This window comes from Salvelinus alpinus, chromosome 20, assembly GCF_045679555.1.
Source record: "Salvelinus alpinus chromosome 20, SLU_Salpinus.1, whole genome shotgun sequence".
In the NCBI taxonomy this organism is placed as follows: Eukaryota; Metazoa; Chordata; class Actinopteri; order Salmoniformes; family Salmonidae; genus Salvelinus; species Salvelinus alpinus.
In genome coordinates, this window is record NC_092105.1 from 27,968,077 (window position 1) to 27,980,777 (window position 12,701).

A 12,701-nucleotide genomic window follows, 5' to 3' on the forward strand; every position below is an offset into this window, starting at 1 on the left:
TACCTTCAAACTCAGTGCCTCTTTGCTTGACATCAAGGGGAAATCAAAAGAAATCAGGCAAGACCTCAGAATAAAAATTGTAGTCCTCCACAATTCTAGTTCATCCTGGGAGCAATTTCCAAACGTCTGAAGGTACCACGTTCATCTGTACAAGCAATAGTACTTAAGTATAAACAGCATGGGACCACGCAGCCGTAATACCGCTCAGGAAGGAGACGCGTTCTGTCTCCTAGAGATTAACGTACTTTGGTGCAAAAAGTGCAAATCAATCCCAGAACAACAGCAAAGAACCTTGTGAAGATGCTGGAGGAAACGGTTACAAAAGTATCTATATCCACAGTTGGAGTCCTATATTTACATAATGTGAAAGGCCGTTCAACAAGCAAGAAGCCACTGCTCCAAAACCGCCATAAAAAAGCCAGACTACGGGTTGCAACTGCACATTGGGACAAAGATTGTACTTTTGGGGGAAATGTCCTCTGGTCTGATGAAACAAAAATAGAACTGTTTGGCCATAATGACCATCATTGTGTTTGGAGGAAAAGGGGGGAGGCTTGCAAGCCACAGAACACCATCCCAACTGTGAAGCACGGGGGTGGCAGCATCATGGTGTGGGGGTGCTTTGCTGCAGGAGGGACTGGTGTACTTCACAAAATAGATGGCATCATGAAGAGGAATATTATGGAGATATATTGAAGCAACATCTCAAGACATCAGTCAGGAAGTTAAAGCTTGGTTGCAAATGGGTCTTCCAAATGGACAATGACCCCAAGCATACTTCCAAAGTTGTAGCAAAATGGATTAAGGACAACAAAGTCAAGGTATTGGAGTGGCCATCACAAAGCCCTGACCTCAATCCCATAGCAAATTTGTGGTCAGCACTGAAAAGGCGTGTAAGCAAGGAGGCTTTCAAACCTGTCTCCGTTACACCAGCTCTGTCAGGAGGAATGGGCCAAAATTCACCCAACTTATTGTAGGAAGCTTGTGGAAGGCTACCCAAAATGTTTGATGGCAATGCTACCAAATACTAATTGAGTGTATGTAAACTTCTGACCCACTGGGAATGTGATGAAAGAAATCAAAGCTGAAATGAATGATTTTCTCTCCTATTATTCTGACATTTCACATTCTTAAAATAGAATGGTGATCCGAACTGGCCTAAGACAGAATTTTTACTAGGATTAAATGTCAGGAATTGTGAAAATATTAGTTAATTTATTTGGCTAAGGTGTATGTAAACTTCTGTCTTCAACTGTAGATTAGAAAGGGTTATTGGGTTAAAAACATGAAGGGAAATCCTTATTTTCAGTCAGCTGCCTGTCTCTGTCTCAAATCTATCCTCTTGGACTTAACCTGAACTGGAATTTACCTCTACCACTAGTTTTAAAAGTGCTGGTAGAGTTGTATTGCTGCGGTGTTCAATGATGTCTAGCAGATGACTTTCCACGAGCATAACTTATTTAATCTAGACTAATAAACTGCATGCTTTCCCGAGTCATACTGGGAGTACCATACAATATCAATGTGTGACTCAAGTTTTCCACTGCCATTTCTCTCGCATTAATTTTACAGACACAAAACGATCCCACCTTGTCTAGTGTATTCTGTTTTGTTGACATTTGGAAAGTTTACCATCAAATTAGCTGTTTCCATCAGGCTTGTTGACATGTACACTGCATGGCCAAAGGTATGTGGACCCCTGCTCGTTGAACATCTCATTCCAAAATCATGGGCATTAATATGGATTTGGTTCCCCCCTTTTGCTGCTATAACAGCCTCCACTCTTCTGGGATGTTGGAACATTGCTGCGGGGACATCAAATCAAACTTTATTTGTCACATGCGCTGAATACAAGTGTAGACCTTACTGTGAAATACTTACTTACAAGCCCTTTACCAACAGTGCAGTTGAAGAGTTTTAAGCAAATATTTACCAAATGAACTAAAGCAAAAAGTAACACAATAACGCTGAGTTGCATTTTACAGCTGAGCTGTATAGTCCAATTCAGCCATGAGCATTAGTGAGGTCGGGCACTGATGTTAGGCCTGTCTCGCAGTCGGCGTTCCAATTCATCCCAAAAGTATGCGATGGGGTTGAGGTCAGGGCTCTGTAGGTCAATCAAGTTCTTCCACACCAATCTCTACAAACCATTTCTTTATGGACCTTGCTTTGTCAGGGATGTGAACTAGTCACCTTTTGGTGAAATCGCCATTTTGAATCCAAAATAGGTGACCTACGTGATTCGTGTATATCCGATTAGAAAAGTGGTGGGCATTGGATCACTACTGGCTGTAAGCGAACAAGTGATTTGCGTTTCGAGCAACACTGTATCCAACGCTCAGACAATCGTTCACATAACAGAATGCAGCGCAGCACACGACTGAAGAAATAGACAACCAACTTACTAGTTACAGCATCAGTAGCATTGTGCACTTGATCGATGTCTGCTATACTAGCCACTATAATAGAGAGAAAATAGATGGCCTGTTTGTTTCATTATATTTCTACTTTAAGACGTTTTTTCCCCTAAGTGCAATATTTAGATGTGTGTGATCACAAGCATTCTATTATATAGGCTGTCAAGGCTTAACTGCACCAATAGTTTATATTGTTTTTTCTCAAGACTTGAGTGTCACTTTCAGTAAAGTCTAGGCAACAAATAACATTGGTTTGCTTTCTTAATTTTTTTTAGGTGTGAGTTAGGTTCACATTAACCACTTGATCATGTAGATCATATTCTTTGTTGTTTAATTAGTTAACCTGCATTTCCCCCTAGCAGGGAAAGTGTCACCTTTTTGGGCCCTCAGCAGTTTGCAACCCTGTTTGTGTATTGTAATGCTGAAACAGGCATGATCCTTACACAAATTTGTTTCCACAAAGTTGGAAGCACAGAATTATCTAGAACGTCATTGTATGCTGCAGCGTTAAGGTTTCCCTTCACTTGAACTAAGGGGCCTAGCCCGAACCATGAAAAACAGCCCCAGACCATTTTTCCGCCTCCACCAAATTTTACAGTTGGCACTATTCATTCGGGCAGGTAGCGTTCTCCTGGCGTCTGCCAAACCCAGATTAGTCCGTCGGACTGCCAGATGGTAAAGCGGGATTTATCACTCCATAGAACGCGTTTCCACTGGCTGTGAGCTTTACACCACTCCAGCCGACATTTGGGTTTGTGCGTGGTGATTTTAGGCTTGTGTACAGCTGCTAAGCCATGGAAACACATTCCGTGAAGCCCCCCGACTAACAGTTATTGTGCTGACATTGCTTCAAGAGGCAGTTTGGAACTCTGTAGTGAGTGTTCCAACCGAGGACAGACCATTTTTGCGTGCTACGCATTTCAGCACTCGGCGGTCCCGTTATGTGTGCTTGTGTGGCCTACCACTTCGCACCACGTTGCTCCTTCCACTTCACAGTAACAGCGCTTACAGTTGACCAGGACAGCAATCTCTAGCATCCCCTCTCTGTGTCCATGTGCCTGAGATTAAAGCCATTTTTTTTATTCAACATGATTCTGGACTGCTGTGCCCAAAAGAGGACCTATGAGAAGTAACAGCAAAGGGGGGACAAACTACATTTAAATGCCCCTGATTTTGGAATTAAATGTTCGATGACCAGGTGTCCACATACTTTTCATCATGTAGTGTATCATATTAAAACTGCAAACATTTCTCTCCACGCTATGGCAAAATGTATAGAATTGCAGGAAATGAACTAATGTCCTGCAACAAAAGTTTGCTTAGGGACCCCAAAAGGTTAGGACCTGGGTATGGTTGTGGGTATGCAGACCCACAAACCACTGCATCCCCTCATGATGCGTTACGATTTCATGTGGCCCCCACCCCATCAGTTGCCCATCCCTAAACAAGGGAATAGGGTGCCATTTGGGAGGTACCCTCAATGTCCTCCGGGTGGGAAGCAGCTGAGATGAGATGGGGGACAGACAACAGTCTCATTGCATTCCCATCGTGTTGCCAGGCATGGACAGCGTGTGAATCAGGCCCGCTGTGTGAACATCACACTTTCAATCTCAGTATCACACAACAAAATAAGTCTCCTGATGCTGCTGCAAGGGCTTCCTCTGTGGCAGAGAGAGACAGTCGCCAGACAGAATGGCTTCTCAGTAACAACCTATACATACAGCGCCTAGCCTCATACCCATCATTATTATAATAACTGTGCTGAGAGAGACATTGAAGGAGGTGTTGTGTTATCTGAATGTGTTCATATTTTAGTCAAGCAAATACATTTTCCCATCTCCATATCGGAGTTCTATTATTAGCCCAAGATATTTACCTTCTCCTATCTCTCCTCACTACCAGTGTAATTTTGTCATGGCCTGTCCAGGACGTTAGTGTGAAGATTGATCATACCGCAGCCCATGGTCGCCCAAGGCTGGCTTCCTCATCGAAAATATAATGTTATGAAATCAATAACCTGCTTGGCTGGGATAATTGTTGGAGAATGAGAGAGGAAAGACAATGGCGCTGTCCAAAATGGCACCCTATTCCTACAGCGCACTACATTTGACCAAGCCCAAATGGCATTATGTAGAGAATAGGGTCCTATTTCAGAAGCAGCCTCTGGCTGGCTGCAGGAGGATGTAACAGATGGGTCTCCACTCCAGGCCAGTACAAGGTATTTTCTATCCCCCATAGGTGCAGCCCTGCCTGGCTCGGCCAGCATCCCCTCTCTATGTCCATGTGCCAGAGATTAAAGCTATTTTTGTGTGTCTTCTCTCAACAGAAAGAGCTGTGCAACATGATTCTGGACTGCTGTGCCCAACAGAGGACCTACGAGAAGTTCTTTGGTCTTCTAGCAGGGGTAAGTAGACCAAATAATATATTTTTACATGTATTATTATATGTAATATATTTTTACATGTTTTATTATATGAAATATAACAAAATATAACCACAATATATATTTAATAGTAGCGGTAGGTAGGCTAGCGGTTAAGAGCGTTGGGCCAGTAACCGAAAGGTCGCTGGTTCGAATCCCCAAGCCGATTAGGTGAAATTAAACATCTGTCACGGCATTTAATCCTAATTGCTCGTGTAAATCACTCTGAATTAGAGCGTCTGCTAAATTACTAAAATGTAATACTTTTTTATGCCTGAGACATTCTTTTATTTAGTTGAAGTCTGTTTAAGTTGCATGGGGAAAATAGGAATTTCATCACCCTTGAAATTACATTTGTTGGTAAGCTTTAGGGTACAGTAGTACAGTTCACTAATGTGGCCTTTAACATTCTCCTTCAAGGGCACTAAGTTTAAAAACAACTTTATTCTATGATCAACAAACATTTTTAACCGTGACTGTTATTTTCTCAGAGGTTTTGTCTGCTGAAGAAGGACTACATGGAGAGTTTTGAGGCCATCTTCATGGAGCAGTATGAAACCATCCATCGCCTAGAGACCAATAAACTGAGGAACGTTGCTAGAATGTTCGCCCATCTCTTGTACACAGACTCAGTCCCGTGGAGTGTACGTATTGTAGCTCTCTACGGCGCCCTATTCCCTATATGGTGCATTTATGTACCAGTCAAAAGTTTGGACACACCAACTCATTCCAGGGTTTTTCTTTATTTTGACTATTTTCTACATTGTAGAATCATACTGACGACGTCAAGACTATGAAATGACACATGGAATCATGTAGTAACCAAAAAAGTGTTAAACAAATCCAAATATATTTTAGATTCTTCAAAGTAGCCACCCTTTGCCTTGATGACAGCTTTGCACACTCTTGGCATTTTCTCAACCAGCTTCATGAGGTAGTCACCTGGAATGCATTTCAATTATCAGATGTGATTGTTGAAAGTTAATGTGTAATTTATGTGCTTCTTAATGTATTTGAGCCAATCAGTTGTGTTGTAACACGGTATGGGTGTTATACAGAAGATATCCCTATTTGGTAAAAGACCAAGTCCATATTATAGCAAGAACAGCTCAAATAAGCAAAGAGAAACGACAGTCCATTAAGACATAAGGTCAGTCGCATCAACCATCTAGTGCTATGATGAAACTGGCTCTCATGAGGACCACCACAGGAAAGGAAGACCCAGAGTTAACTCTGCTGCAGAGGATAAGTTCGTTAGAGTTTCCAGCCTCAGAAATTGCAGCCCAAATAAATGCTTCAGAGTTCAAGTAACAGACACATCTCATCATCTACTGTTCAGAGGAGACTGCGTTAATCACTCCTTCATGGTCGAATTGCTGCAAAGAAAATATTACTAAAGGACACCAATGAGAATAGGAGACACATTTGCGATTTTTGGTTCCAACCGCTGTGTCTTTGTGAGACGCAGAGTAAGTGAACAGATGATCTCCGCATGTGTGGTTCCCACTGTGAAGCGTAGAGGAGGTGTGATGGTGTGGGGGTACTTTGCTGGTGACACTGTCAGTGATTTATTTAGAGTTCAAGGCACACTGAACCAGCATGGCTACCACAGCATTCTGCAGCGATACGCCATCCCATCTGGTTTGCGCTTAGTGGGACTATCAATTGTTTTTCAACAGGACAATGACCCAAAGCACACCTCCAGGCTGTGTAAGGGCTATTTGACCAAGAAGGAGAGTGATGGAGTGCTGCATCAGATGACCTGGCCTCCACAATCACCCGACCTCAACCCAATTGAGATGATTTGGGATGAGTTGGACTGCAGGGAAAGCAGCATATGTGGCAAGTCCTTCAAGACTGTTAGAAAAGCATTCCTCATGAAGCTGGTTGAGAGAATGCCAAGAGTGCTAAGCTGTCAAGGCAAAGGGTGGCTACTTTTAATATTTTTAAATATATTTGGATTTGTTTAACACTTTTTTGGGTTACTACATGATTCCGTATGTTTTATTTCCTAATTTTGATGTCTTCACTATTATTCTACATAGTAGAAAATAGTCAAAATAAATAAGAACCCTTGAATGGGTAGGTTTCCAAACTTTTGACTGGTACTGTATATTTATTTTATGGCACACGAGACACCGCACAATGCAAGTCTCTATCCAATGCGCTCTCCTGCCAATTTGTGCACATTCATTGTTTCATAACTTAATTGTGTGAATTGTTTTCCTTGATTTAGTGTCTATTCCACTATATATCACCACTAGTAGCCTACATTTACCATTAATTCCTGTAATTTCTAATCTGCAATGTTTGTTTGGTTATGGTAATTTCTGTTAATGCATTCAGTATATTATTCCAGTCTTTTACCGTTCTCATGGTCAGAGTAGACATGTTGTTTGCAGAGCGCACAACCTATGCTACACTTGTGAGAAAGCGCTACTGTTAATGTTGAGTAAGGACGGGCACCTGATTACGCATAAAAGTAGGCTACCTGGCCTGCATGCAAATGTAGGCATATAAATGTGCTCATTTGGGGATCTGATAGTATTTCTGATTGTCTTAATGCACTACCACTAATGAGCTGTGGAGTCTGTTTTTTAAACATCCATTGAGAATGACAATAGTTACTCAATGTATTTTGAAGGTCTTTCCAGCTCTCTGCCTTTCGATAATCACTCAGCGTGAAAGGGGAAAATGTCATGCTCTGATCCAGTGGAAACTTTTTGTTGTTGTAAATAGGTCTACCTGATGACCTCTTATCCCTTATGGAAAATAGCCTATAGCTGTGTCTGTCCCGAGCTCACTGGCAAGGCTGGACCCAAGTTGATAGTTGATACAATGTTTCAAGTTCGTTGCAGACAGGCCATGTGTAGCCAGTGGGATTTATAGGATGTTTTTATCAGAATATTTTTGTTCTACCTGCAGGCTGCAATATTTATATTTGTTGGCTTTATGTAGGATATTTTTTTTACATAGTTGGCAATAGATGCTACTTTTTAGGTTTATCATTTTCTTTTAGATTTGGATACATTTTAATTAACCACATGACAATGATTTTGAGATACGAAGACGTTATTATAAATGTAATTGTTAGATGAAAATGTGCATATGAAAACCATAACTGGCACGTTGATTGGTAGAAATGTTCAGATAAATTGTTATGCCACATGACAAAGGTTGCCGACTCCTCGTGTAGCCTGTTACCGGCAACTTCAGGAGAGTAGTGGCAGAATCTGCGAAAGCCAGCAGGAGCGGGGGGGAGGATGGTCGGGTTAAGGGTTTTCTCTTCTGGTTATCTTGATCTCTGACTCTTGAGTCATTTCTGTCTTATTTCATCAAACCGAATCAGACAAGCATATAGTTGAATTTAGTAAAATACAAGGGTGTGTCTATATGGAATAATACATGTTTAAACATTTCAACCAATCGATAGGTCGAAAGAACAGACGACTTTCGGTTAGCCAAGATTTTTTTGGGTTGGTGATTTGATTTTAAACAGCTACTAATCTAGTTACACCGTCTGGGTTTTTCTCTCTCAGGTGCTGGAATGTATTAAAGTCAGTGAGGACACCACCACCTCATCCAGTCGTATCTTCGTCAAGATCTTGTTTCAGGAGCTCTGTGCCTATATGGGACTTCCCAGGCTCAATGAACGACTCAAGGATATGTAAGTCAATCTAGTCTTTTCCTCTTCCACTGTAAACTAATATATCACCTGAGGATGTTGATATTTGTAGACTGGCTCTGTTTTTCTTTATTGCCCCTGAAAGGAAAAATAAAGTTGAATTAATTTAACTGAATGGCAAATTAGTGATTTTTTATTTTTTCCTGCATCTGGTCTTTTCTGTATCTTCCAGGACGCTGCAGCCCTTCTTTGAGGGTCTTTTTCCTCGTGACAACCCCAGGAACACCAGATTCGCCATTAATTTCTTCACCTCCATCGGCCTGGGTGGACTTACGTAAGTGCCTCCATCCTAATAATATGATAGTACGTGCCACCTAGCAGATGCTTTCACCCAAAGCGACAGCTCAATGTGTGCATAGATTTGATGCATGTTTGTGATCTACAGGAGGATGCTGAGGGGAGGACGGCTCATAATAATGGCCGGAACGGAGTGAATAGAATTGCATCAAACTAATGGAAACCATGTGTTAGATGTATTTGATACCGTTCGACTCATTCCGCTCCGGCCATTACTAGGGCACTATAAAATCTGATACGGAGAACGCAGACTGAATCACGACAATAAAAACGGAATTCAAACAATATCCCAAAATGTATTGAACTTAATTAGTAGGGCATCAAATAAATGTATTTAAAAAATAAACTGATTTTTATAGGGTAGTCCTCCCCAATTAAGGTGCCACCAACCTCCTGTGGCATCTATAACAGGCTGGTGTATTGCGTCACCAGCCTCCTGTGATCTCTTGCCAGTGTCATAATTTCCACTCGCTCCTTCTCTCTTTCATTCACTCTCTCTCCTGCTCTATCTCTCCTCTTCATTACCACAGGGATGAGCTCCGTGAGCATCTAAAGAACGCCCCCAAGATTATCATGACCCAGAACCAGGAAGTGGAGTCGTCTGACACCGACTCGTCCTCTGACTCGTCGTCCTCAGACAGTGACAGCAGCGACAGTGACAGCTCTGACTCCTCCAGTGACTCCTCCTCCTCCTCCAGCAGCAGCTCAGGTACAGTAATTTTACCAGCCTTACAGTAGCCTGGTCCCAGAGCTGTTTCTTATACTGTATCGACTTTGGTCATTGTCAGCACAAACAGCAGTTTAAACAGATCTGGGACCAGGCTACCCTAACTAGGCTTTTTATTGAAACACTTAGGTAGTTGCAATCAATTTACAACCCAGCCCTCTTCTAACAGCAATATCTGAATTATTTCTGAGGAATTCAAAGTGCTTGTCCTTTAATTCGTCCTTTAATAGTTTAGTATTTATTAACTGTCTGCCCTCCACATTCACCTCTACCTAATTATAATGCCTGTGTTGTGTCGGGGAGGTCCTGGTCCCTAATGTGAGGGTGGCACAGCCTGTTGCCCGTGTGTGTGTGTGTGTGCGCGCCTGGGTCATGGGTCATCGCTTGCCTCACCTTGAAGAATGTTACTGTGTTGTACTCAGCCCCTCTCACTCGGCATGCTAATTTAATTTTCTAATTTAACTATTTTAATTGACCAGCTCTATTAAAATGAAACTTGGATGTTTGAAGGACTTCACTGTTTCCCTGGAAAATGCTTCATTTCACATAATATAAAAATTCCATTTAGCAAAGGTTTTTATCCAAAGACTGGTTTAGGCAACCTCTTGTTTGATTGTGGGACATTAAGATGGCTTTTCGTGTCAGTCCCTTGCTGATGACATGCAACCACAGCCAACCGAGGACCAGTCTGTATTCACTTATTCAATTAAAGAAAAATGTCTGTCAGAGCAGAACTTGAAATGTCCTATTTGAGAAGAGAGCAGCAATTGTCCTGGAGATAGATGTTCTCTACACAATCCCTGCTTTCACATCAAATCAATAGTTCTGAAATGACATCCTTGCACTAAAATGTCCAATAGCACTGAAATGTCTGTCCAACAGCACAAAACATTTCCTTGATAGCTTCTGTTGGTTCTCAATTGTCCTGAACATGATATCAAGCCTGTTTGCGATACTGGAGGTGTTTCCTGCTGTGATGTTGATGTGGCTATTTACCATTCATCCTGTGTTTGTATGCAAATATCTATGAAAACCATGCACGCAAAGACAGTCAGTCAGTCCCTGCAGTGGCCACACACACTCACACAAATACACCCTCCCTGCAGTCAGTGCTCTGGCAGTCTGGTGACTGTTTGACTGGTGTGGTGTTGGGTGTCCCTGGCCGGCTCTCTGTAGGGTAGAGTGACATGTTAACATGGCAGAGTAGGGCACTCCAGGCACCTGCTAAAAGCACAGTCTGTCATCGCCACACATTATCTGCACACACAGGTTGTGTCTGAAATGGCACCCTATTTCCTATTTAGTGCACTGTTTTTTAACAGGGCCTACAGGGCCTAGAAGTGCACTATATATGGAATATGGTGCCATTTGGGGGACAACCTGTGTGTGCAGATGTTGGGCGATGACGGACTGTCATTGGGGGATTTTTCTTGTCTTTCGATATTTATTTTTTACAGCATATATAATGTCTCGCTCTATGGGATTGCAATGTGGTGTGCTGTTTGCATGCTTCTGGATTTATTTAGGTTCTTTGCTTATGTTTAACATATTTCGGTTCAAAGTCTGGAATTATCTCGTGTTTCTAAGACGTACTTACTGTTTTACAGATTCTGATTCAAGGCGTAAGAAGAGCAAGGGCCAGAGCAAAAATAAGAAGAGTGACAAAGACAAGAAGAAAGACAAGATGACCAAGTCCAAGGCTTCTTCCAAAAATACCTCCTCAAATCAGAAGTCACCTCTGGAGGAACGGCCCAATAAGAGTCTGAGAAACGACAACCGTCGCCGTGATGACAGCAGTAGCGATAAGGAGGCGGCGAAGCGCGGTGGGAGGAGACCAGAGCCAGAGGACCACCACAAATCCTCTCGCCACCGGGGTCGAGAAGAAGACGCGCCGCAACCCTCGTACGAGAGACCCCACCGTGACCGTGGGGGGCACCAAGATGAGGAGCAGCCTCGTGGCAGGCCTGACAGAGGCAGAGACTACGAGGACAGCGACAGACAGCCAGAGTCCCGCAGGCACAACCGGGACGATGGGGGGAAATATGATGGGAAACGCCAAGCCCCCCAGGTTGACCAGACTGACCATGACAGAGTCAGACACCGCAGCCCTGAGAAAGAGAAGGAACCAGCCAGGTACAGAAACAGAGAGAGGTCAAAGTCACGAGAGAAGAGCAGCCACAAGGAGAAAGAGAAGGAACCAGCCAGGTACAGAAACAGAGAGAGGTCAAAGTCACGAGAGAAGAGCAGCCACAAGGAGAAAGACATGGATTCTTCCAGGAACGGGGTGGAGCAGCAAGCAGAGCGGGCGGACAAGGAGAACAGGGAGAACCGCCATCACTCTGACAGATACAGAGAACCCAAGAGAAACGAGGAACGGAGCAGGGATAGCTCCCCACGTAGACGGAGATAGCCGGACGGACTTTACTCAAAAAGGAAATGTAGTAGTCTTACATTCCAATGTCCATGCTAGCATACTACTTCAAGTACATGTCCAGTACTTCATTCTAAGTAGTGTGCTAGTGTGAATGTTGAAACAGAGCCTACGTTGTAGTCATGCTGTTCATAAGCCAGTTGTAAATTGGACTCATCCATCTCATCCTCTGCCATAGTCTGTACCTCTCAATGTATACATTTTATGCATAGCCTTTAAAATGTATGTTTTATATCGCGCAATGAAATGTCTTTCTTAGAAATGGTTCAGCGGTTGTATTGGAACAATAACAGTACAGAGCTCTGCTTGCAGAAGTAGTGTATATATGAAGGTTTCTTTCTGTGGGTTCTATCAATGTAAGACTGGTAATGTCAAGAAAATGTGTGAAGTTTGTATTTAGTGCAACCTATTTTTGGGGGGCGGTTTAAAAAGAATGAGACAACATATTAAAAACCTTGCAACTGTTCAATTCTACTTGATTTATTACTAAATATTATACAGTATACTGAACATGTTTGCACTATATTGACACAGGTTAGAGGGGAAATACACCAGAGCAATGCAGTGTCCTTATAATTTAGCATATGCTTTTATCCAAAGCAACTTAGTCATGCGTGCATACATTTTACATATGACTGGCCCCAGCTGGAATCCAATCCATGACCCTTGGAGTTTCAAGCTCCATGCTCTACCGACTGAGCCACACATTGTCCACTTAAAAG

The 12,701-nt window shown here is 42.6% G+C and overlaps 1 protein-coding gene across 3 annotated transcripts in view; it reads left to right on the plus strand.

Moving 5' to 3' along the window:
* The window catches only part of LOC139546617 (pre-mRNA-splicing factor CWC22 homolog), a 49,412-nt gene extending 36,968 nt beyond the window's left edge, over positions 1 to 12,444 (plus strand). For 2 of the 3 annotated variants that reach the window (XM_071355204.1, XM_071355205.1), the window contains 6 exons: positions 4,744 to 4,821; positions 5,331 to 5,483; positions 8,379 to 8,506; positions 8,697 to 8,798; positions 9,352 to 9,530; positions 11,156 to 12,444. In XM_071355204.1, coding sequence (XP_071211305.1) covers positions 4,744 to 4,821; positions 5,331 to 5,483; positions 8,379 to 8,506; positions 8,697 to 8,798; positions 9,352 to 9,530; positions 11,156 to 11,958 — 1,443 coding nt within the window. In that variant the 3' untranslated portion in view covers positions 11,959 to 12,444. The remainder of the gene's footprint in view (positions 1 to 4,743; positions 4,822 to 5,330; positions 5,484 to 8,378; positions 8,507 to 8,696; positions 8,799 to 9,351; positions 9,531 to 11,155) is intronic. The other variant, XM_071355206.1, reaches the window with a different exon arrangement.
* The last annotated feature ends 257 nt before the right edge of the window (positions 12,445 to 12,701 follow it).